General features: G+C 43.7%; 3 protein-coding genes across 4 annotated transcripts; all 3 read left to right on the top strand.

Annotated features, from left to right (window-relative positions):
* Positions 1-247: 247 nt before the first annotated feature.
* On the top strand, positions 248-8,945 carry cln3 (CLN3 lysosomal/endosomal transmembrane protein, battenin). Its single transcript, XM_076023684.1, has 15 exons — positions 248-455; positions 543-579; positions 936-1,032; positions 1,187-1,270; positions 1,566-1,645; positions 2,478-2,563; positions 3,116-3,188; positions 4,134-4,277; positions 4,368-4,510; positions 5,366-5,418; positions 5,502-5,570; positions 5,657-5,712; positions 5,806-5,899; positions 6,533-6,673; positions 7,472-8,945. Exons 1-15 carry the CDS (start codon positions 416-418, stop codon positions 7,586-7,588), a joined length of 1,314 nt encoding a protein of 437 aa, XP_075879799.1. The 5' UTR covers positions 248-415; the 3' UTR covers positions 7,589-8,945.
* Positions 8,946-9,380: 435 nt separating this feature from the next.
* Positions 9,381-15,179, top strand: LOC142886641 (serine/threonine-protein phosphatase 4 catalytic subunit B). The gene is made up of 9 exons (XM_076023685.1): positions 9,381-9,772; positions 10,403-10,687; positions 12,069-12,120; positions 12,203-12,253; positions 12,467-12,568; positions 12,677-12,850; positions 12,967-13,093; positions 13,244-13,433; positions 14,110-15,179. Exons 2-9 carry the CDS (start codon positions 10,578-10,580, stop codon positions 14,237-14,239), a joined length of 936 nt encoding a protein of 311 aa, XP_075879800.1. The 5' UTR covers positions 9,381-9,772; positions 10,403-10,577; the 3' UTR covers positions 14,240-15,179.
* A 1,015-nt stretch (positions 15,180-16,194) lies between these two features.
* aldh3b1 (aldehyde dehydrogenase 3 family, member B1) lies at positions 16,195-22,377 on the top strand. Of its 2 annotated transcripts, XR_012926439.1 has the most exons (11): positions 16,195-16,432; positions 17,305-17,474; positions 18,076-18,186; positions 18,312-18,432; positions 18,852-18,937; positions 19,015-19,096; positions 19,579-19,971; positions 20,631-20,797; positions 20,895-20,994; positions 21,576-21,815; positions 21,888-22,377. XR_012926439.1 is itself a non-coding variant. In XM_076023687.1 (10 exons), exons 2-10 carry the CDS (start codon positions 17,313-17,315, stop codon positions 21,758-21,760), a joined length of 1,407 nt encoding a protein of 468 aa, XP_075879802.1. In that variant the 5' UTR covers positions 16,196-16,432; positions 17,305-17,312; the 3' UTR covers positions 21,761-22,377. The 2 variants fall into 2 exon arrangements, 1 of the variants encoding a protein (XP_075879802.1); XM_076023687.1 differs by having other exon boundaries at positions 16,196-16,432; positions 21,576-22,377.
* The last annotated feature ends 684 nt before the right edge of the window (positions 22,378-23,061 follow it).

The following is a 23,061-nucleotide window of genomic DNA, read 5'->3' on the forward strand; positions in this document are numbered from 1 at the left end:
ATCGGTTGCTATGAAGCTTCTTGCATTTTCTTAGCAAAATGCCACAGAACTGTGCTTTCTGTGAAGAAAACTGTGACTTGACTAAACTGTCAATGTTTTTATTATTATTATTATTATTATTATTATTATTATTATTATTATTATTATTATTATTATTATTATTATTATTATTATTATTATTATTATTATTATTATTATTATCAGGACCTTTACTTTTCATTTACACGGAACGCTCGGGACAGGTCGTTTGTTTCTTGGGACTCTATTTCTCGGGGGCACCACGCAAGCTACGTCGTCAAAGTTTACAATTTGTCGCCTCAGTGTACGACATCTAGTTGACCATGTCTGCGCAGTATTTTAACGGCAGCTGTTAGCTGTACTGTTTTTCATCCCATCATCATCGCCATTCACCATCATGGAGCGGACCGCCAGCGTCAACGCAGATCCCGTCGACGGTGCGTCCTGACATCTACCGCCAGGCACCCTCATTCAAATATTAAAACACTCTGCTACTGTTGGTCTTCTCATGTCTTATTTTGCAGGTCGTTCGACGCAATGTCGCAACTGGACTGGGTTTTGGTGAGTGTCACGTTTTCACGTAGTTTCTACATGAGAAAAGAAAAGTGACACAGTTAGCTTACAGTCGGACAAGTAAACAGCGAAACCAACACGTCCGCAACTTCCTATCTCTTTTACCTACTCTCTATAGCTCCTCTTGTACCTATATATATATCTCTCTCTCTTTTTTGTTTAATCGAAACATATCATATGTGTCATTTTCTTTTTTGCAAATGGAAGTTTATCATGTTTCTATTCGGTTATGTTTTCATATCTTGTGCGTTTGTTATGTTTTCAAGCACTGACCTATAGTTGTGCGTTTTCAATTGGAATCCGCTCATCCTGTTTCTTCTGTCCCCTCCTCGTGTTGCTTTCAGGCTCCTTGGCTTGTGCAACAACTTTGCTTATGTTGTTATGCTCAGCGCCGCCTACGACATCCTACAAAAGCAAGAGTCCACAAACGCAACAGCGTCGGTAACATGCACAACCTTCAGTTCCCCCCCCAACCTCCCTCCCCTCTTCATATTGGCGTCAATGAAGCCCGTGCAGTCCTAATTGACTAAATCACATGATGCTTGTTTCCCCTTTTTTTTTTTTTTTTTTTTTTTTTTTTAATAAAACCATCAAGGCTTCAGTCACGTTGGATGTGGATTTCCAAGGGAGGAACAGCAGTAACAGCAGCCGCTACGACTGCAACCCCGTCTCCACTGCGGTAACTCCGAGTTCAGTCCAACTTTTAGGCTGACAGAAATGTGCAACCTTGGCGAAAGAAATCAGGTGCTAAAATGAAAGTGTCGGTGAAAGCAGAAATGAAAATGCAAGTCTGAAACACACAACAACAACAACAACAACAAAAAGTCTCCCAGGTCATGTATCGCTTGTACAACTGCAGTTATTGTTACTGGTGATAAATGGGATAAATGTTCCCCTACTGAATTTAAACACTTTACTGGTCCTCCTTGATTACTCGTGATGGGCCGTATGTTTTTTTTGTTTTGTCTCCTCAGGCCGTTCTCTTGGCTGACATCCTCCCATCTTTAGCCATCAAGCTGTTTGCTCCCTTCGTGGTCCACAAGTTGCCCTACGGGTAAGGGACACATTATTCATTCGCGCTCCATTGTGGCGACCTTTTACGAGGATTAATTAACCACAAAAACAAAGAAAACATCTAGAGACTTGGAGGCCTCGACGCAGCCTCCCGCACACACGCTTGACTCCGTCTTCCTGTTCAAGCCGGTGCTTTGTTCCGCCTTCACACAAGTTTGGAACTGAGCAAACACAATACTGTCACTGAGTGCTAATGGAATATCTGGCAGAACAAAAACTGTTTTTGTGACGGAACAAAAACATGTTGTCTTCTCACAGTTTGTCGTTCAGCCGCACATGATTATTAGTAGTTAATGTAATGCTTGTGATGTCACATCTATTTTAAAACTAGTGATATTGCAAATGGAACAGTTGTATCATGCAGACTCTTTTCTGAATTTGAACATTTGCACTTTGTCTTTATTGATTATTTGCCAGTAGATGTTGAGAAATCTCCTGTCAAGAAAAAAAGCAAATATTTAGACTTAATATTTTATTGTATTTTATTTCCTTATTTCCTATATTTTAATCGGTGTAATGTCCATTCTTTTTTTTTTTAAATCATATTGTTGCTGTAATTATACAAATTTACCCAATTTAGGATTAATAAAGACTTGAATGAAATGAACGGATGTTACACAGTCTCTGAAAAATGACTGAAAACAGATATTAGTCATAATATATTTGCACAGATATTCTACCTGTATGCTGCATGCCACAGGCTTTGCCATATTTGGAAACTTTCGTTTTGGTAATTTTGTGTTTTATGCACAACATATGGGCTCTCACAGCTCTCTTCCTTGTTTTTTCACTTCGGTTTCGCTGTGTTTCAGCTTTCGAGTGCTGTTCTGTGCCATCATGGCCGCGGTCAGTTTCCTCCTGGTGTCCTTCTCCTCAGCTGTGTGGATGAGCATTCTGGGTAAAGATTCAGTTTTTCTTTAAATTTAAGATGCTGACCAGTTACTGATTTCAGTCTTATCGTGGCTTCTTCTTTTTCTTTTTTTTCCTCTGAAGAAGCGGTAAATGCTTCTTTGAAACTTCCTGCTAGCTTATCTCAAATGCGCAGCGACAGATGGATGGATGGTCTTTCGCTAAGTCATAACTTCTTTTCCTGAGATGTATATCAAAATGTTACCCATACATAATTTATTATCTCTATTATGTTTATGCAAAGATTGATCAATAGAGTGATATTTCATTTGCTGTTTGTTTTTGTAAGGAAATTAGAATGTTTAGAAGTCTTCTTAATTCAGCATTAAGTAGTTAGCACGTCTGAACGCTTGAACCATGAAACGCAGCCCTAGCCGTGCGTTTATTAGCAGAAAGTCGTTATTCTGTTTGTCAGTAACGGAATACTGCAATATTCAGTTTGGCGCAAGATATTTTCTGGGCCTCACTGAGCGCTGCTGTTCCTCTGTAGTCCAGTGCATCATCAGCGATGGATTTGCCATCAAGTCTCTTTGTCTCTTAGGAGTGGTCTTTGCCAGCATCGGCTCGGGACTGGGAGAGCTGTCCTTTCTCTCGCTCACTGTCTTCTACAGCAGGTGAACGTCGCTTTCATTGCCCCTTCCTGTCACCTCATGTAGAACTGATACTATTAACTGTGCTCTCTGGTACGTGGACCAATATCTATCTATCTACATATATATGTATATTTATGTATGCAAACATATATATCTAAATATATATGTATATGTATATATGTATATGTATGTATATATATATGTATATATATATGTATATGTATGTATATATGTATATGTATATATGTCTGTATATGTATATATGTCTGTATATGTATATATGTATATATATATATATGTCTGTATATATATATGTGTATATGTATATATATATGTATATGTATATATATGTATGTATATATATGTGTATATGTATATATATGTATGTATATATATGTAAATGTATATATATGTATATGTGTCTATATGTATATGTATATATATGTAACTGTATATGTATATGTGTGTGTGTGTGTGTATACAGTATATATATATGGAAATATATATATATTATAACATTTTTGTGTATATATACAGTATATATATAGATAGATATAGATATATCTATAAGCTAATTATAATAATAATATAATTATATAATAATTTTTATTTCTGAAGAGTCGTGAACACACATTGCACCAGTCTGCCTCTGCAACATTCTTTCTCACTATTAGATCCTACTCAATCTTTCACACTGGGCCTTTAATTTTAAACGATAGCGGTTAAGACTGAGGGACCATAATAATAATAATAACAATAATAATAATAATTCAGTGGCTTGGCTGCGTCAGCTGATGTTTCTCGGTTGAATGGCCTGAGGTCGGGTTCTGGATGAATCACCGCAACTGAAAACCAGTCGTAAACAAGACTAATCCCTACCAGCGGCATTGCTCTGATAGCTGAAGAAAACATGTATATTTGTTGGGTCTTGCTTTTTAAACCCAAGATACTGCGTCTGCTTTCCAGGGATGTACTGGGAGGATGGGGCTCAGGTACTGGTGGCGCTGGCGTGGCCGGCGCCCTCCTCTACTTGGCCCTCACCCAGGCCGGCCTGTCGCCTCAAACCACTCTTCTCATCATGCTGGTCGTGCCGCTCGGCATGTTGCTCAGGTACGCGCGGAAACATCCGACACCAGCCGCCGCGTTCTCAGCCTCGGCCGAACGCTAAATTAATCCAAGTCGCCCAACTTCCCTCGCCAGCTACTTCCTCCTCCTCGTGCCTCCCGATGCATTTCCCCAGTGGAGCAGCGCGGTAACAGAGGGCGTGCGTGTGCGCTCCGACGACAGGCAGCAGCTGCTGGATGGAACCACAGAGGAAGAGGAGTGGGAGCGAAGGACCCCGGGTAGGTATGGCGTGCTGCGAGTTGTGCGGCGTCACGAAAAAAGGACTAGGATTAAAAACAAAAAAGAAAAGAGAGTCAAAAGTGGTTGTAATTAAGTCACCGCGCTGCAATTTTAGCTAATCCAGCAGCCAATCTTGAGATAAAGATTTAAATTTTGCGGCCAGTCAGAGCGGGCGGCCTGCGGCCAATCGGATGGAGATAAGAAGCCTGGCCGAGCAGAGTCGATCCAAGATTGAATCACGCTGCCGTTTAACATTTAAACATTTGTATTTGCAGTCGGGCTGTGCGATGAATCGATTTTAAATTGAAATTGCATGTATTAGTCAAGATGATGTTAATAGAAGGAAAAAAAATTGGAAAAAAATCTTTAAATCGTTTTTCCTCTCGCGTGCTTCCAGGCTGCGCGCCTCTAAAATGTGAAAGATTTGCATTTTCCACTTCATTCATTCATCGTTGTTCACCGTGATAGAAAAACCTTTTATTTTGAAAGTGACTTTTGGTGAAAGACAGTTAAGGTTGTCACTTTATCCACAGGGGGCCTCATTTGTGTTTGGTTTGAACGTTTTCACTTTATTCCCAAATAAGGGAACTTCACCTTTGTTTGTGCAGAGCCTGTTCATTTGCAAGTGAAAGTGAGGTTCTCACTCCATTCATCCTTGCACTTCACTCCCAATAGGCAAATTTGTTTGCTATTTCTCCTCAAAAATAAAGATAAAATATTTTTGAAATAATGTATTCCATTGTCTTTTGTAGTTTTACCAAGAAATCAAAATCAAAAATCGAGTTTTCAGAGAAAAAAAAAAAAAACGACCACACAGACCAATCAACAGACTGTGTTCTCCCCCCCCCCATCAGCAACGGAGGCCAGCGGACCACTCACCTTCTCTGAGAAACTGCACGTCATGAGAGTGAGCCCCCTTCAGCCCGTCGGACACAGATACGAGTGTTTGTGTATTTTAGCAATGGCGCTAATCCCAGTCTCTGTGAGCAGGGCCTGCTGAAGTTCGTGCTCCCTTTGGGCCTGGTCTACTTCGCCGAGTACTTCATCAACCAAGGCTTGGCAAGTTCTCACCTCCTGCGGTTGACGGCTTCAGCCGTGTCACCGCCCACTCCGGTGTATTTACGTCTGCGTTGATTCTTTTCCAGATGGAGCTCCTGTTTTTCCCCGGCTTCTTCTTGACCCACGCGCAGCAGTACCGCTGGTCAGCTGACTAAAATCCTTCTTCCTTCTGAATCCACCCGCTGCTTGGCGTTGAAATCGGTGTAAAAACGTCAAACTCTCACGTGCAACTCAGGTACCAGACGCTGTACCAGGTCGGCGTGCTGGTGTCTCGCTCCTCGCTGTGCTGTGTGAAGATCAGGAAGCTGTGGGGCCTGGCGTTGCTGCAGGTGAGCAGTAGCAGTGGAAAAACAGTGTTTTTCAACCTTTTTTTTTTGAGCCATGACACAAAAAAATCCCACAGCAAACCAAAAATATTATAGAATCGCGCTTTTTGGTCTAATAATGACAATATAGTGTCTTCATTTATTTATACTCACCCAGATCGAAACCTGTGCCGGTTTAGATTCACACAAAGCTGATATTCTGGGAGGAATTGAGGGAAGAAAACAGGCTCATATTCCTTTTAAAGCAGAGTCACTCCACAGAGATAATGTGTATTTTCGCTCCATGCCGATCGATTGATTTTTTTTCCATTGTTATGCATTGATATTACACATCCAACATGAAAGTGTGCTAAACCGAACCGAAAAGGTTTGCGCGTGCTATCGAGAACATTAGCTTATGCTGACAAAATCCCAGTCACAGGGGAGTGCAGGTAAACATCACTGAGTGAGTGGCTTCATTAATCAATGCGCGAGTCGGCTTTGGGTTGCATATCAGAACAAACTCAAACAACTTGTATTGTTTTTCCCAATTCTTAATAAAGTTTTGTTAAAAAAAAAAAAAAAAAAAAAAAAAAGGTCAACGTTGGGACTTCCTCGCGTTGGCCAAACCTTCAACCTCTTGTGGCGCCTTTGCAGGTGGCGAACGCGACGCTGCTCCTGCTGGCCGTGCGCTTCCTGTTCCTGCCCAGCGCCTGGCTGGTGTTTGTCATCATCCTCTACGAAGGCCTGCTGGGCGGAGCCGCTTACGTCAACACCTTCTACTTCATCAGCAAGGAGGTCAGGTCATCGCAGCCAGCAGTGTTTGGCCGTCATGAATCCCTAACTTTACGACGGCGTTAACACGCCGCGCAGTCATGGGCAAACTACGGCCCGTTAAAGCTTCTTATAGCGTAAAATAGCTGTGTTTTATTCATTCTTCCAGTGTTTTATGAGTCATTTCAATAAAGAGATACACATTTTCATCAGGAAAAATGGCCGCTTATCAATTCATCGTTAATCGATCGACAAGGTCAATCAACTAACCATTAATGAATTAATCGATCATTTGCAACCCCTACTTTGGTTCATTTTCAGTTGACATTAAAGCACATGTTTTCTACTTATCCCATGATTTTTTTTCCTCCTATGAGGTGGGTCACCTAAACACTCCATCCATCTGCTGCTGCTCCGGCCCCTCTGTCAAATTTTACAACCCATTGTGGCCCCCCAGTCAAAGAGTTTGCCCACCGCTTGTGTAGTGTGAGACATCGTCAGTTTTTTTAAGACAGGATTGAGTCATAAAAGATTTTTCCCAATATAGCATTTTCTTCCCCCCCACAACAGTCAAATTGAACTTCCCACTTTCCCAAAACATCGGCTGCTTTTTTAAAAATATTTTCAGCAATTTTTTGGTGTTTTTTTTTTTTTTTTGCCCAGGTGCTGCTCTCAGCAAAACTGTCTTCCCTTTATGAGTCAACACCTGCACCGACGAATGAGTCACGGCAGAAGCTCCAAAGTGTCTGAAAAGCGCGAGTGACAAACGAGAGGTTTCAATTTTTGTTTTTTTTGTTGCTTTTTTGTGATTTGCTGCCACAGACCGGAGACAGACAGAGGGAGTTCGCCATGGCCGCCGCGTCCGTGGGAGACAGCGTGGGCATCGCTCTGGCCGGACTCGTCGCCTTCCCCGTGCACGGATACTTCTGCTCCCTGTGATCCCGCCCCCACACCGTGACGAGCAGGTGAATAAGCAAGACGTGGGCGCGATTCCATCGGAGATCTTTTCCCTTAAAAAAGCGAAACTGAGTCATTTTTGGGTTGTCTGACAAAACCAGACCTTCCTTTAAAAAAAAAAAAAGAAAAAGAGAGAGAGAAGATATTTTCACATTTTGTGAGCGATGCAGGTTTATCACCGGTGAACATCGCACAGTCTTACTAACTATTGTTTACTGCGACTTCATCTTAACAACTGCTGTCTTTTACCGCGTTGGAAGCAACTGGGATCACGTGTGTGTCATGACCAAACATGTTTTTTTTTTGTTTTTTTTTGGTGAAAGATTATTTAATTTGAGAAACACACATTGTTCCACTTAACTGTAGTGCTGTTGACATTTCGTTTTTATTTTTATTTTTTTTAGGTTTTTGCTTGTGGTGTTGGAGAATCTGTTCAATCATTAATCAAAGTTACAATTTTATTTTCCTCCAAATCTAAGACTCACCTGCACAGAGGGAATCGTTTCAATTGTTTTTGAATTTGAATCCTGCTATTTTTTAACTGTACACTTCACCGGTATATTTACAAACTATGCATGTATCCTGTGGCCTGCAGAGGTAATGTGAGCAGTAAACATATTATTGCTTGTTTTGCACACCACTGCTGCACTGGAGTTGTATTCACGCAGAAATCACACTCTGCGAGATTTGACGCTTTGTTTTTAATTGTCTGTTGTTTGTTTGAATTACGGTGCAATGGATCCTGTGGTTTAGTGATGATCACGTGTTTAAACTGAAGGCCTTTTGCCTTGTGTTTAATTCCTCCCTGGAGAGAAGAAGCCAGCAAAACCTGCACGCGGTTACGAAAGGCTTCAGGTGACGATGTTTTATTTCTAATTACAACTGATTGTGAATCTAACTAATTTCTAGTTTGCCTTTCATATAGTTTGATTTTTTTTTTAAAACACAACTAAGTGAATTACACTTAAAGAAGTTTCATCCATCTGATGAAATTGTTTATTTTTTTAACGCTGAAAAGGTAATTGTTTTACTAACTGACGTATGATGTTGCTTTTTGAGATGTTTTGCAGTTTTTTTAAAGTCCTGATTTAAATGACCAAAAAAAATAAACTTATACTTTCTTTTTTTTTTTTTTTTATGTTTGTTTACATTTTAAATGCTGTAGCAGTGTCCAGAATGGCACAACCTCAGGTCATTTTATTTTCAATAGGCACTGCTTTTTTCAAACATGTGACAGTCTGTGTTGACTGCAAAAAGCATGGCTCTGCCAACATGTAAAAGTTTCAGAACGTTTTCATATTATGACATAAAAATAAATATGACACTGCAATGACATTGATTTTACAGTGCATATCGCCTTTGTTCATTAAGTGTTGATTGTTGTTCTGGGGATAGCAACTTCAGCAATTTATATGGGTATTGTAAAAAAAAAAAAAAAAAAGAAGAAGAAAAAGCTCGAAAAACCAAATTCTGTATTTCTATATTACTTGCTCTTAGAGTTATTTGTCAGAAAGACGAGGTACAAACTAGGAAAGAGATTGCTCGAATCAGAATATTTAAACGCAACAGTTTCTATCTAATAAACATTACACATTATATATAATATAATATAATGTAATATAATATAATATAATATAATTACGCTGGACTACTTAGTGATGTAATTGTAAAACGGTTGACCCTTTTCCGCCGTGTGACGTCACGTTGTTACGTCTCATCAAGTCGACATAATTTTTTTGTATGGATCGTTGTTGCCTTTGTGTGGCTCGGTCGTCCGAGTGAACCAACGTGACATAACAATGATGAGTCATTTTTGTCATTTAAAACCGAGACTAAAACTATACCATAGTTTTGTATTACGTCTCTGGCTAAATTGATATTCGCAGTTGAATGTATTAAAACCCTCCCGCTTTCACTCAATTACGTCAATTCTGAGCGCATTTTGTTCAAGTGAACTCCGTGGGTTGCTGGATGATGGCCGCAAACTGAGCAATGCGCGTTCCCCTCACCGGAAGTGGCAGGGAGGTCCTCCTCACTGTTCAGTGTTCATGAGCACGGCTGGAGTGAACCGGCAAAGACGACGCCGGGGGAAGAAGAGAAGCCGGCGGGCGGCCGTTAAACACACGAACCGCCGAACGAGTCGTTGACGTTCGCTCCCCCACAACGGTAAACGACGTTTTTCCCCCCATTTTTTCCGACCGGTTTCGCGTGACTCTGCCGACGTGATTGCGATAGCGTGTGGCTAGTGTGCTTAGCTCGCCGACGAATTAGCCGAGAACCGCTAACCAGTGACAGCCTCGGGTGTCGAGCTAACGTTCACTTAACCGCGTTCTGATGCGAAACGTCTGTCGAGGCGGTTAAGAGAACACATGTAAGTCTTACTTGTCAGCGACTGTTTAAAATCGACTCCAAACCACCGGCGGAATAGTTTGGCTTGTCCCGAAATATCAGAGTAATTGTTTCGCTGACGTAGTTAGCGGTGATGTAAGCTAAAGTGCTAAGGGTTAGCGCACTGATAAAACTACGCCCAATGGGCCTGCTTTTCGTAACCAATTAGTGCTGTTCGTTGAACTTTTTTACCCGTCTTCAGTTCTGCTAAAAGTCCACTAACTTTATACGACCTCTACCGTTTTTCTTCCCGCTGTGTTTTGGGAAACAGTCTAAAGAAAGCGGGGCCATTATCGGCAGGGAACGGAACAAGACTGTCTTGCACCTAGCACAAATACGTTTCTCAAACATGCAAGTGGGCTCTTTACTGGTTCTTTGTGTAATATTGCTGCTTTTCAATCCTCACAGCTCCTCATCCTGCAACATTCCCCGTGCCAAGCCGCGCCAAGGAGCCCCGGTCTTTATCCGAGGGGAGTGCATCTGTCTGCAAGCAAGAGTGCCATCTCCGACAGCCCCCCCCCACCCCCAAAACAGGAGACAGGAGTGTGTGTGTGTCCGTACTGTGTGTGAGCAGTTTCTCCCTATGTGTGTCACAATGGGGGACATCAGTGACCTGGACCGACAGATAGAGCAGCTCAGACGCTGTGAGCTCATTAAGGAGAATGAAGTCAAAGCACTGTGTGCCAAAGCCAGGTAATGACTGAACTTGACCCGCACTGCAGACCCAATAAAAGGGATGTTACCGAAGCTGGATATGAGCGGCTTTATCAATGTACGCTGACTCCTGCCAGATGAGTTCTGAAGTGTTTTCGCGATAACCGTTGAGGACACGTTACACAACTTTGAACTAGTGAAAAGAAAGCGGAACTGAAAATCATTGGAGCACATGGTGTTTACTAACTTGTTGCCCTTTGTCTGCAAATACGATTGGCAACTTCTGATGTGTAACTTGCGCCGTTCCTAACACTGCTGTGGAATGTGGCCATCGCCTGCAGTGAATACATGCAGTCCAACGTGCCTCCATATGTTGGCACGGGGGGGAGCGGCGCATCGTCTGTCTGAAGTCTGACACTCGGAAACAAATAAAGTGAACGATTCCCATCACGCAGCCGTTACATAACAGTCGCAGCATTATGTAAATTATGGCTTTGGATATTTCTTTGGAAGGAGAAGGAGAGTAACGACGGAAACTTGTTCAAAGGGAATTTGAGCAGCTTGAATTTTTTTTTTTTTTTTTTTCCAAGCCGAGGCAGTCGGAGTGCTTTTTGTGACGGAGCCGATGCCTTGTTTGCAACATCTGTGGTATAAGAAAAAGGTTGAATTTATAAAAAATAATAGAGGATTTTTGTTGGAAGTAGTGGGCTGCTGGAAGGTCTTATTACTCATTCATTACTGCATCATTGTTTTGATAAACTTAAAGTATACTGTTTATGCCAGTGTGCAATAGGGGGCCTCCGGTTAGTATGTATTTGGTCTGATGACATGATAGACAGGAGATGTTGATGCTGCGTGTCTCTGTCTGGAGTCCTGGCTTCAACGGTCACTTGCTAATGTCAGTGACTCGATTTAAATGTCACATTTTTTACCAGTTGTTTTGTCATTATTAGGCAGCATTGTGGCCCAATGCTTTTGCATTTGCTGCGTTGAACAACGGCGGCTGCCGCGGCCTTCTCCGAGGAAGAAAAAAACGCTGACTGACCACGTTTTCACAATCTATACTGCAAGCACACAAACAACTCAAAGTCACACTGTTATGTTAATTACATAAGCTGTTTGCTGTGCTTTTTTTTTTTTTTTTTTGAAACGGTGCAAATTTAAATTACAGCATTGTTTGGAGTGACGTGGGTCTAATCTGGAAAATAAGTAAAAACTTTCATAGTGGTTGAGATTATCACTGTACAAAAGTGTTGTAGCCTAAAAGTGAAAACCAGCGAAACACTGAGCTTGTTTTGCAACGTGCAACCAATTCCAGCCCAGAAGAGGGCCGAGCTCTGATACTGACGGATTAGTGTTATGAAAAGGTAATGGGATAATCTCCTAGCTTAAACCAAGCATTTCTGTGTGTTTTTTTCAGAGAAATTCTGGTGGAGGAAAGCAACGTTCAGAGAGTCGACTCTCCTGTCACAGTAAGTAGCGCGTCGTGTCGCGTGGCTCTTGTTCATTTTGAAATTGAAGGTCAACCTAATCACGTCTCCTCTGTCCTCGCAGGTGTGTGGCGATATACACGGTCAATTTTATGACTTGAAAGAACTGTTTAGAGTAAGTTGCTTCATTCCGTCTGAGCACGATTCCATTGTCACGCGTGGTTTGTGGTCGATCCAGTTTAACAGAGTTAATAATCCCAGTGGTCTGAGATTAGAATTCCTAACATTGAAGTGGGTCTAGTGCTTATTTTAGGATTTACACTACTGCTTTAAACGTGTGAAATGTTTGGACCCCTGCTAAACTTGTGTGTCATTCTTCATGTGACAGGTTGGTGGCGATGTCCCAGAGACAAATTACCTCTTCATGGGCGACTTTGTGGACCGAGGCTTCTACAGTGTGGAGACCTTCCTTCTTCTGCTAGCTCTTAAGGTGCGGAATGCGTGGCGCAATTTTCTTTTCGTACCTCTCTGACATTGTTACAACATACAAGCAGCAGCAGCAGCAGCTTATTCCTCACCTGTGCGTGCTGCTCCTCAGGTGCGCTACCCAGACCGGATAACGTTGATCAGGGGGAACCACGAGTCGCGGCAGATCACCCAGGTCTACGGCTTCTACGACGAGTGCCTCCGCAAGTACGGCTCGGTCACCGTGTGGAGATACTGCACCGAGATCTTCGACTACTTGTCCCTCTCCGCCATCATCGACGGCAAGGTAGACCCCACGCGTCGCCATCGGCTTCAGTCCGCACTCGAGAGCCAAGACGTGCGTGTGCTTGCGCTCGTGGCCTCCCCGTGTCAACCTCCGCGTGCTTCTTTGGTTCCTCGTAGATCTTCTGCGTGCACGGCGGCTTGTCCCCGTCCATCCAGACACTGGACCAGATCCGAACCATTGACAGGAAACAGGAAGTGCCTCACGACGGGCCCATGTGTGACCTCCTGTGGTCGGATCCAGAAGGTAAATGGACCTCTCTCTCTCTCTCTCTCTCTCTCTCTCTCTCTCTCTCTCTCTCTCTCTCTCTCTCTCTCCCGGCCATGTTGGAAGTTGTCCGGCTAGTTCTGGGCTGATTGATGATCCTCCTCTCCTCCCTGTCCGTCTGTCCACCAGACACCACTGGCTGGGGGGTGAGTCCCAGGGGCGCCGGCTACCTGTTCGGCAGCGACGTGGTCGCCCAGTTCAACGCTGCCAATGACATCCACATGATCTGTCGGGCTCACCAGCTGGTCATGGAGGGCTACAAGTGGCACTTCAACGAAACCGTGCTCACCGTGTGGTCGGCACCAAACTACTGCTACAGGTGTGTAAAAAAAAATAATAATGCAAAGTCAGGACATTTGTGTTGCACCCTCCAGCTCGCTTTCAATGGTGTCAAGTTTAAGGCACATTGTCGGCAGTTAAACTTATTCATTGAGCGAACGGGAGCCTTGCTCTCGTGTGGAAGAACCACAGACGATCACGGCACAAGTCAGCCCACCTGGTTGTAGTGGTTGCTCTGACGCCCAAGCTGATCACAAAAGCGTCAGAACTTCACCTTCTACCCACTAGAAATCTGGAGGTCCTCAGTGGCTGTGTTTCCGTTAACTCTAGAATTGCGCAAAACCTAAATATCGCAATAAAAAACTGGTAATGGAAACGCCTAAACTTCCAAAAATCTCTCAGATACGGCTAAAAGGTTTTGATGCCTTCATGAGGTGGTTTTCCAGACGTATCTATAAAGAGGTTTATCGCAGAAGTGCCAAGGAAACACTTTTTCCGCATTTACGAAAAATCGTAAAATGTTGCGGGACGAGATTTTACGAGAATTACGGCTTTATGCGCTTCACACCACTCAATGGAAACACCTGCAAATCGCAATTGTACTTTGTTGAAATATTTTAAGAAGTATCGCTTTTATTTTATTTTCACCACTTGCTACACATCCTCACACTGTCCTCCTTTCTAACCACTCATTTCCCCCCCGTCTCCCCGCGCAGGTGTGGCAACGTGGCCGCCATCTTGGAGCTGGACGAGCACCTACAGCGGGAATTCATCATATTCGAAGCGGCGCCGCAAGAGACCAGGGGCATCCCCTCCAAGAAGCCAGTAGCCGACTATTTCCTGTGAAGTCCTCCAGCAGACAGCCATGATGTGTTTGAAAAAAAAGATTTAAAAAAAAAAAATCTCTGGTACCTTTTTTTTTTTTTTTTTTTTTTGTCACCAGCCATCCTCCATCCTGCTACTGGACAGTTCTGTCAGTCTGAACTCAGAGCAGTTGGACAAAAAAAACAAAACACTCAACAACAACAAACAAACTAACATAAAAACATGCCCCGAAACCACGGGAGGCTTCAGCTTCAGCTTCAGCGCTGAAGAGCTGGAAATTCTTTTTTGCCTCGCTGCCCCAGGTCTGACAGAGCGGTGAAAGGTGAAGGGGATGAGGTGGATACTGGGCCCATGACTGTTGTCATCTCTCACCTACTTTTCTTCTCCTCCCCTCAGCCACCTCCTCCTTTTTTTTTTTAACCCCTCCCGCCCCCCCTGAGTTTGTCCTTGTGTCTCACTCTCGCTCTGTAGATACGACACTTTTCCTCCCTGAATTTACCTCTTTCACTCTAGCGTTTTTCTTTTGTGACAGAACTGTCGTTTAGTTTTAGAACTTTTGGAAGGAGTTTTAATTTTTTTTTTGTTCCCCTTTCAGTTTGCAGATGTAGGAAATGTCACTCGATGATTATTACAAGGAATTCCTCCAGGTGCATATGCTGTTTTTTTTTTGTTTTTTTTTTTGATGATTTTCTTTTTGTATAATTTGTCATTTATCAAACCAATACGAGTTGTTTTCCCTTTGTTTTTACATTTCCTCTTTGTTTTACTTGTCACCTCTGTCATTATTTAACACACCCGAGTGCTGCCACTCAGCACCGTCAGACAGAACTATCCGAGATGAAATGACTGGCCAACTGGAGTGAAACACTCTATTGTTTTCTCTCAATTCCTTTTAATCTGCAAATCACTGTAGGTCTGTCATTTTTGATATTGTGAGAATAAAGTTTTGTATCAATGCTTATTTGCTTTTCCGTACTTGGTTGAATGGCTTGAGTTGTTTTGAAATGTTAAATAGTCTTATTTAAAAAAAAAAAAGTGTAAATAATAACTTTTTAAATGTTAACAACATTGAAATGAACGGAGCAAACACTCGTTTCCCTTTGATAATCCTAGAAAAAGTATTTATCTTAACGACGGAGACGTGCTATATTTTTTAACTTTGAGGAGGAAATAAGGCTGTCAGTAGCTTTGGAAGACGGTGCAGTTCTTGTCTTTAAAATGAGTTTAGGTGAAAGTAATTCTTTACAGAAAAAGGCCACCCAGCAAACAAGGAAAGAACTTGAAATGGTCAAATGGACAAAGGATGAAATGAGTGTGTTTAGTGGTGTTTTTGTGCTATATCTGACTCGCTTTACCCTGTCGGTGCACGGGACATTCCAACCGCGGTCATAAGTTATTTCTTAAAATACTAGTTTCTTGAAATGATTAACTTTAGTTCCTGACAGTCATGCATTAGAGGGTAAAGTGATTCCACGCCCCACCTAAGTTCATATACAAGCTGGACAAGGCGTGGGCAAACTGTGGCCCAGGGGCCATATGTGTCCCGTTAAGCTTTTTAATTCATTGATAAAATGATATTAATCATAATAAAATAATAAAATAGCTGTTTTTCATCTTTTTTCCCCCCAGTGTTTCAAGAGTCATTTCAATAAAGAGCTAAATTACACAGGACATAAAACAATGATAACAAAAATACGTAAAAGGGTTTCAAGTGGCAAATAAATGAGCTAAAACATTTTGGCTCATGAATGCATATTAATCCGGAGTTGAGCGATGACACCAGAGGCCACATACTGTATAAACTGTAAAAACATACATACAAACAAACAAACACTGCAAAAAAAAAAAAAAAAAAAAAAAAAAAAGAACTTTGCTCCAGAGGGAAGAAGGGCAGGTGCTCCAGCACCACCTAGTGTCTATTTGTGCACGTTCCCAAAAGAAAGTACCGTAACGAGCAGCGCCACCTTGTGGAGAAGGCGTACTAATGCGCGCGGTAGGGAAGCAGAAGGAGTCTCTCTCCTGCGCTCCGTCTGACGTGACGAGTTTCGGGTCCAGTTTTTCAGGATTTACCAAAACCAGTTGCACATTACGAAAAGCCCGGGCGGGCTGGTGGCTCGAGTCTAACACCCGACTACATATACACTCGCATAGTCTGCGCCGCGTTTCTTCGGCACGGAACCTGCGGAGTTGACGAGCCGGACACAAACACAAAAGGTACGTTTGTGTTTCTTTTTTTTTTTTTTTTTTCCTGAAGCGCTTTCACGGCGCGGCACGAAAGTGTCCGGAAAATCCCACTTTTAACGCTTGTGCGAATAACGCCTGAAATCGATCTATTCCGGTTTATTTTGCAATTTGAACCCCCACTTTCCTGCGTGCGGTCGGCGAAATGCGCTGGCAAACTTCACACGTGTTTGCTTTTGTTGTATTTTTATTCTCACCTGAACAGGGGGTTGTAGTTTTTAACCCTCGAGTCTGACTCCGTGCTTGTCACATGACGCTCAACAGTGTTCGGTGGTCCAGAACCCTCGTGACTGCCATTGTGAAACAACGACTTTAAATTTCACAGCGTCCGCTTTCAGAACACAATGAATGTACCACGCAGTGTGAAACACATTACAGTAAACGAAGAACTTCCGATTAATTCGGCTCACAATTTTTTGTTTGTTTAAAACGTTCTGTCAGAAAACCCATAATTATTTGTATTTTATGAATACATTTCTTTCTTTCTGACATTTTCACCTTTTACCCTGTTCCAGTCCCAGTGTCTTGCTGAGTCATTAGGCCAGCTCCTCTATTAAGGTGTAAGTTAACAAAAGCTACCTGTACAAACACGCAACCATTGACGCAGTCAAGCCCATCATCATTCTTCTATTCTATCTACTGTATCTTCACAGCCTAGATTTGTTTTTTTCTTAACCACTATTGCTTTTCTCTGGGACAAAGGTGCGTTCGACAGATCTGATATTCCGGCAACACGAGGAAGTACTGAATGTGCAGCCAGCGTCTTTATCGACTGCATTTTGATGGTTAAGTAGCTGGAATTCAGGCTAAAACATATGACTTGCGTGTGTGTGTGTGTGTTACAGGTGAAAGCATGGACACCCACAAGCAGGTTGTGGACAGGCTGCGGGCCACGTTCAGGTCGGGGGTCACCGTCCCAGAGGAGTTTCGTCGAGCTCAGCTGACCAAGCTCATGGCCATGATGAAGGAGAACGAGGAGCTCTTTCTGAAAGCACTGCACAAAGACCTGGCAAAGGTGCTCACTGCGACACACATGGGAATTCTGAAAACCACAAACTGCAAAGGGCAGGACACCTGCCATTGATCTCTGACAGGAGTTATGTCTGCTCCTTTTCCCATGGGCAATTGCAGAATTTGCATGTTGCATATTATTGCCGTTTTCAGATCTTTTTTTTTTTTTTAAACGTTTCAACGACTTTGCGGCTTTGCCCAATTTGTTGTCTAAGTTCGAAGTTTGTAGCTGTTCGGCAAACTGTGTTTGACCCCCTTGTGTTCATTTTTAGGTTGAGTTTTTAAGACCACACCATTGCAGACAATGCAAATACATAATTGTCAGAAAAAGGAATTTGCATAAGATGGAGCGTTTAATATCTTATGAAAAAAAACAACATAACTTTGTACTCAGAAAATTGCATCCAAATCATTTTCTCAGAACACAATGTTCAATTTTGATAATTTTGTACGCGTTATTTCACATGTAAATTTAGTCAAGGAAGTCCACATTAATATGGAGCATAAGCCTATGTAGGATGTTGAAGGCGAGGGGGCAAATGGCTTTTCAAACGATTGGTTGACTGCTACATTTTCCTCTCGTTTGTTCCTCTTGCACGCAATAGCCAAAGTTTGAGGCCGTCTTGTCCGAGATCGACATCACCACCAACGAGTTGCACTACGCACTCAGTCACCTCTCCACCTGGATGAAGCCGGAATACGTCGGCAAAAACCTGGTAGGTCGATCACTGGGTTGCTTTAGCGCTGGTTAAGTCTGAAACATTTTGACAGTTTTTTTTGGATTCTTCGCTACTGCTGTTTCTTCTTCTTCTTCTTCTTCTTCTTCTTCTTCTTCTTCTAGGCCACCAAGTTGGACGACTGCTTTGTCCGGAGGGAACCCCTCGGAGTGGTGCTCATCATCGGAGCGTGGAACTACCCGCTGCAGCTTCTCATTATGCCCCTGGTGGCGGCCATCGCCGCAGGTAGCGCTCTCACGCACGGCTAGAAAATACACAGCTGAAAAATAATCACGTAATGATCAAAGATGTGTGAGAAATGAGAGATGTAGCACTCCTGCAGTGCAGCCCATCCAACCTGTTTTGTTTTTGATGTTGCTGTTGTAGCGTTCACCCTGCTGCTGTTTCTGTAAGACGACCTCGTGTAACCCAGTAACCCACTAGGGAGCCTCTCAGTGTTCTGAATATGTGCTCTCATGCCTTTGACACCGGCTGTTTAAAATCTCTGCGATCCAAGTACAATGACCGAGCTTGCTTTTGATTTCCGAACCGAGCCAGGCGAGCGCACGTTCAGACAGGCATACGATGGACTGGAGTGAAGGCCAGATTGAGTCAATTGAGCAGATCAACAACACAGAACCAAAACTTCTGTCATCTCCCACCAGGAAACTGTGCCGTCATCAAGCCCTCGGAGATCAGCTCGGCCACCGACAGCCTGGTCGCAGAACTCATCCCCAAGTATTTGTCTCAGGTAAAGGCAACGGTTTCACTGTGTGCGCGTCTCTGCAACGTAAGGCAAAGTAAGAACCCCCGCTGTCGTCGGTGCAGGACTGCTACACGGTGGTGAGCGGAGGAGCCGAGGAAACCCAGTCTCTTCTGAAGAACCGCTTCGACCACATCTTGTACACCGGTAGGTCGTCACTGGTTGGTTGTGAAGGCCATGGGGCCGACTTGACGTAATTTCACGTGAGGTGGATAAGCGAGGTCACGGTATTCAAGTACCTACGTGGGCAAACTACGGCCCGGGGGCCGTATGTGGCCCGTTAAGCTTTTTAATCCGGCCCCGTTGAACTTGAAGAAATCACATTAATGGTAAGAAAGTAATAAAATAGCTGAATTTCATTGTTTGTTTTTTTTTATCAGTGTTTCAAGACAGAGCTAAATATTGTGGGGCTTCAGAGACAGATGTTTTGTTGTAGCGCTTTTCTACATTTTAAATTTTTTTATCCCATGATATGTTTTTTTGTCCAATGAGGTGGGTCACCAAAACACTCCACCCATCTGCTCCTGCTCCAGCTCCCTCCGTCAAATTTTAGAACCACTTGCGGCCCCACCAGTCGAAAACGGCAGCCGTGTGTGACCTCTGACCTCCAAACCATTTCCTCCTTGCAGGCTCTCAGAACGTGGCCCGCGTCATCCTGCAGGCGGCCGCCGTCCACCTCACCCCGGTCACCCTGGAGCTGGGCGGCAAAAGCCCGTGCCTCATCTTCGGTGGGGTGGACATGGCGGCGGCCGTGCGGCGCCTGTTGTGGGCCAAGTTCTTCAACGCGGGCCAGAGCTGCGTGGCCCCCGACTACGTGCTGTGCTCGCCGGCAACCCGCGACGCCATGATCCCGGCGCTGCGAGAGGCCCTGCAGGACTTCTACACCCAGGAGCCCCAGAGCTCCCCCGACTTCTCCCGCATCGTGTCCCAGCGGCACTGGAGCCGCCTGACGGAGCTGCTCCAGAAGTCCAATGGCAAGGTGGTGATCGGAGGGGAGAGCGACCAGCAGGACAAATACTTTGGTGAGTCTGAGCTTCGGAATCTCTTCATTCATTCAGTTTCAGTTTCAGTTTCAGTTTAGTTTGTTTGATTCAATCAAGGGGAAAAACGCTAGACTTTGCCTGAAGGCTAATTTTCGTCCGTAGTCTGTCGTCAAACATTTTCTCAACCGCTTACATTTCACAAAGATGCAATAAAACACCTATTTATATGTCAATATTATGTAGAAAACTTATATAGTCCAACTTTCCATACCTTGTTTTTTTTTCCTTCCCTTTGCACTATATTGTTGCTCTAAGTATGCATATTTCCCCAATGTGGGATTAAAGGCATGCTTGTCTATTCTAGTCTCTAATATGCAATGTTGGAAAAGAAAAAAAAAAAGAGTAATTTTTTAAGGATAAAACATCAGTAGAGTATAGTGCTAAAATGCTCATTTATAGCTGATCCTTCGGACGGGGGATGTTGTCATGCATTGACATTTTGGGGACCTCAGTCACAGGTCACAGACATATGTATTGTATAGCCATATATATATATATATATATATATATGTATATATATATATATATATATATATATATATATACATATACATATATATAAATATTGCATCACGCTGGAGTTGGAAAGCCGATGCCCTCGCAGCGGCTGCGCACTGATGCACATTGCTCTCCCTCAGCGCCCACGGTGGTGGTGGACGTGGGCGAGGACGACGTGCTGATGCAGGGGGAGATCTTCGGCCCCATCCTACCCATCATCGCCGTGGAGAGCCTGGAGGAGGCCATCGAGTTCGTCAACCGCCAGGAGAAGCCGCTGGCCCTCTACGCCTTCTCGGACGAGTCCTCGGTACGAAACTTAACGAGCGAGCGCTCGACCCGCGAACGTTTCTCACTGAACGCGATGTCGCGCTGACCCAACGGACGATGTGGCTCCTCCCTCAAAGGTGGTGCAGACGGTGCTGGAGAAGACCAGCAGCGGAGGTTTCTGCTCCAACGACGGGATCCTCCACATGTGTCTGCCCAGTTTGCCTTTCGGAGGTGTAGGTAGGTGTCCTCCTCGAGTTAGCAACTCTGCTCAGAATCACTGCTGGAGCCAGAAACCTTTACCTTGGGGTGGCCATGGTGAGATCACGACTCGCGTATAATATTGGGCATTGGGCGTGAGACTCACACATTTGACTTGATTCTCACGCTCTCACGCCACACCTCCGATTTCTCACGCGGGAGGGCTGCATTGGCCATACGGTACCGTCGAAAGCGGTGGAAATAGGTATACTGCCATCTGGTGGCGAGCCTCTGTGCAGTGGTGCTAAAAAGGTTGGGCACCACTGCTATAAACCACCACTAAATCTCACTCCAAGATTTTTGTAAAAGTTGGCAGCTCTGGTGTCAATGGCTGTGTTCAGACTGCAGGTAAATTCTATGCATCAATCAACAAAAGCTACGACTTGATATGCTGTAGTGCAGCGTTGCTTAACTGCCCGGAATTCCACATTGATTACGTCACGAAAACCCGCATCGCACGGGTTAAATGCAAATGCGTGTATTTGTTAAAAAAAAAAAAAAATTTAAAAAACAAACAAGCGAAACAGCTGATTGAGTGTTGGATTAAATGTCTCCACCAGGGAGCAGCGGCTTTGGCAGCTACCACGGTCGCTGGGGCTTCGAGACGTTCAGCCACCGGAGGGCGTGCATGCTGCGCGGCTGGTTCCTGGAGCGGCTCAACGGCCTGCGCTACCCGCCGTACGGGGAGGAGAGGCTGAGCTGGCTGCGCTGGAGCGCCACGCCCAAGAGCTGCTCCATCCTGTGATGTGTGTGTGTGTGTGTGTGTGTGTGTGTGTGTGTGTGTGTGTGTGTGTGTGTGTGTGTGTGTGTGTGTGTGTGTGTGTGTGTGTGAGAGAATGTGCGAGTGAGAGAATGTGCGAGTGCGTGAATAGGTGAGTGCGGTTGTGCTTTTTATTCAGTAATAATGAATGTGAATCATCGCCAGAATAGCCGGGGTGTAGAATTAATCATGAGGTTTTAATCTGCTCTGTGCGTGTACCCTCTTCTCAAGCTAACTAAGAATGCTAAATTGCGTGCCAACTACATTTACTCCTTCCTGTCAACCAAAACTACTTTTAATTAACATTGTTTATTATTTTTGACATCGACACGTTATTGGGCAGTTGTATTAATAACCATGTTAAAAAAAAAAAAGAAAATAGAAGAAAAGGCCTGTTTTTATCTACCTAAAAAATAAAAAAAACCTCACATGGTGAAAGTGATGTCGGTGCATAACGTTACAATGCTAATGAGTCTCTTTTGAATGTTTTTGATTGCTTGATCGATTTCAGTCGGTTTGTTATTTCTCGGTGGAAGTTGTCTGTTTTTTTTTAACGCTGCTGTCTGATTAAAAATGTAAATAAATGTACATTTTTACAAATATTTGACAGTCGACCTCATCGAACTCACACTGGTTCTCAGTTGGCACGTCTTCTCTGACCAGCCTGACCAGCCTGACCAGCCTGTCTGCATAGCTGAATGCTGAACCAGAGCTAGCTTGTACTCACTTTGTGACTGTGCATTATTGACACGTCGGGCCGGCCTGGACGTATGATAGATAGATTGATAGTGTTGCAGCACCACATCAATCCTGGTTGATTCGACACCCGGTACATTTTAATCATTATTCACATTCTTTCTTGTCTGCCGGCGACTGGACCACAGGGTGGAACCAGGAACTTCATTACATTCATTGGACACACCTGTTTCTAACCTGCTAGTCCTGCACCTGTGTGGTGTCGGACCTGTTGCCAGACTAGTCGTCCTTCTTTGCCGCTGTTGCCGCCCTGTCTCAAGTTCCTTTTCCACAAGCCGAGGAGGCGGCCAAAACCTTCTTAGATCACACCCGCTTGCCAAACCCCTGATCAGCCAGGCATCCATTGGCAAGTGACCCTAACTGGATGATTTTTTAAAAACATTTTCCCACCATATCCTAATGAAAAAAATTGAGGAAAAAAAAAAAAGATCCAAGAGTGTCAGGGCTAAAAAAAAAAAAAAAGAAGACCGTGGACTTTATTAAAGCTACAGTTGCCGATTCTGCAAATATGTTTGTAAAAAAAAAAAAGA

This window comes from Nelusetta ayraudi, unplaced genomic scaffold, assembly GCF_046127955.1.
Source record: "Nelusetta ayraudi isolate G7.1 ecotype Tasmania unplaced genomic scaffold, CSIRO-AGI_Nayr_v1 ptg000016l, whole genome shotgun sequence".
NCBI classification, from domain to species: Eukaryota; Metazoa; Chordata; class Actinopteri; order Tetraodontiformes; family Monacanthidae; genus Nelusetta; species Nelusetta ayraudi.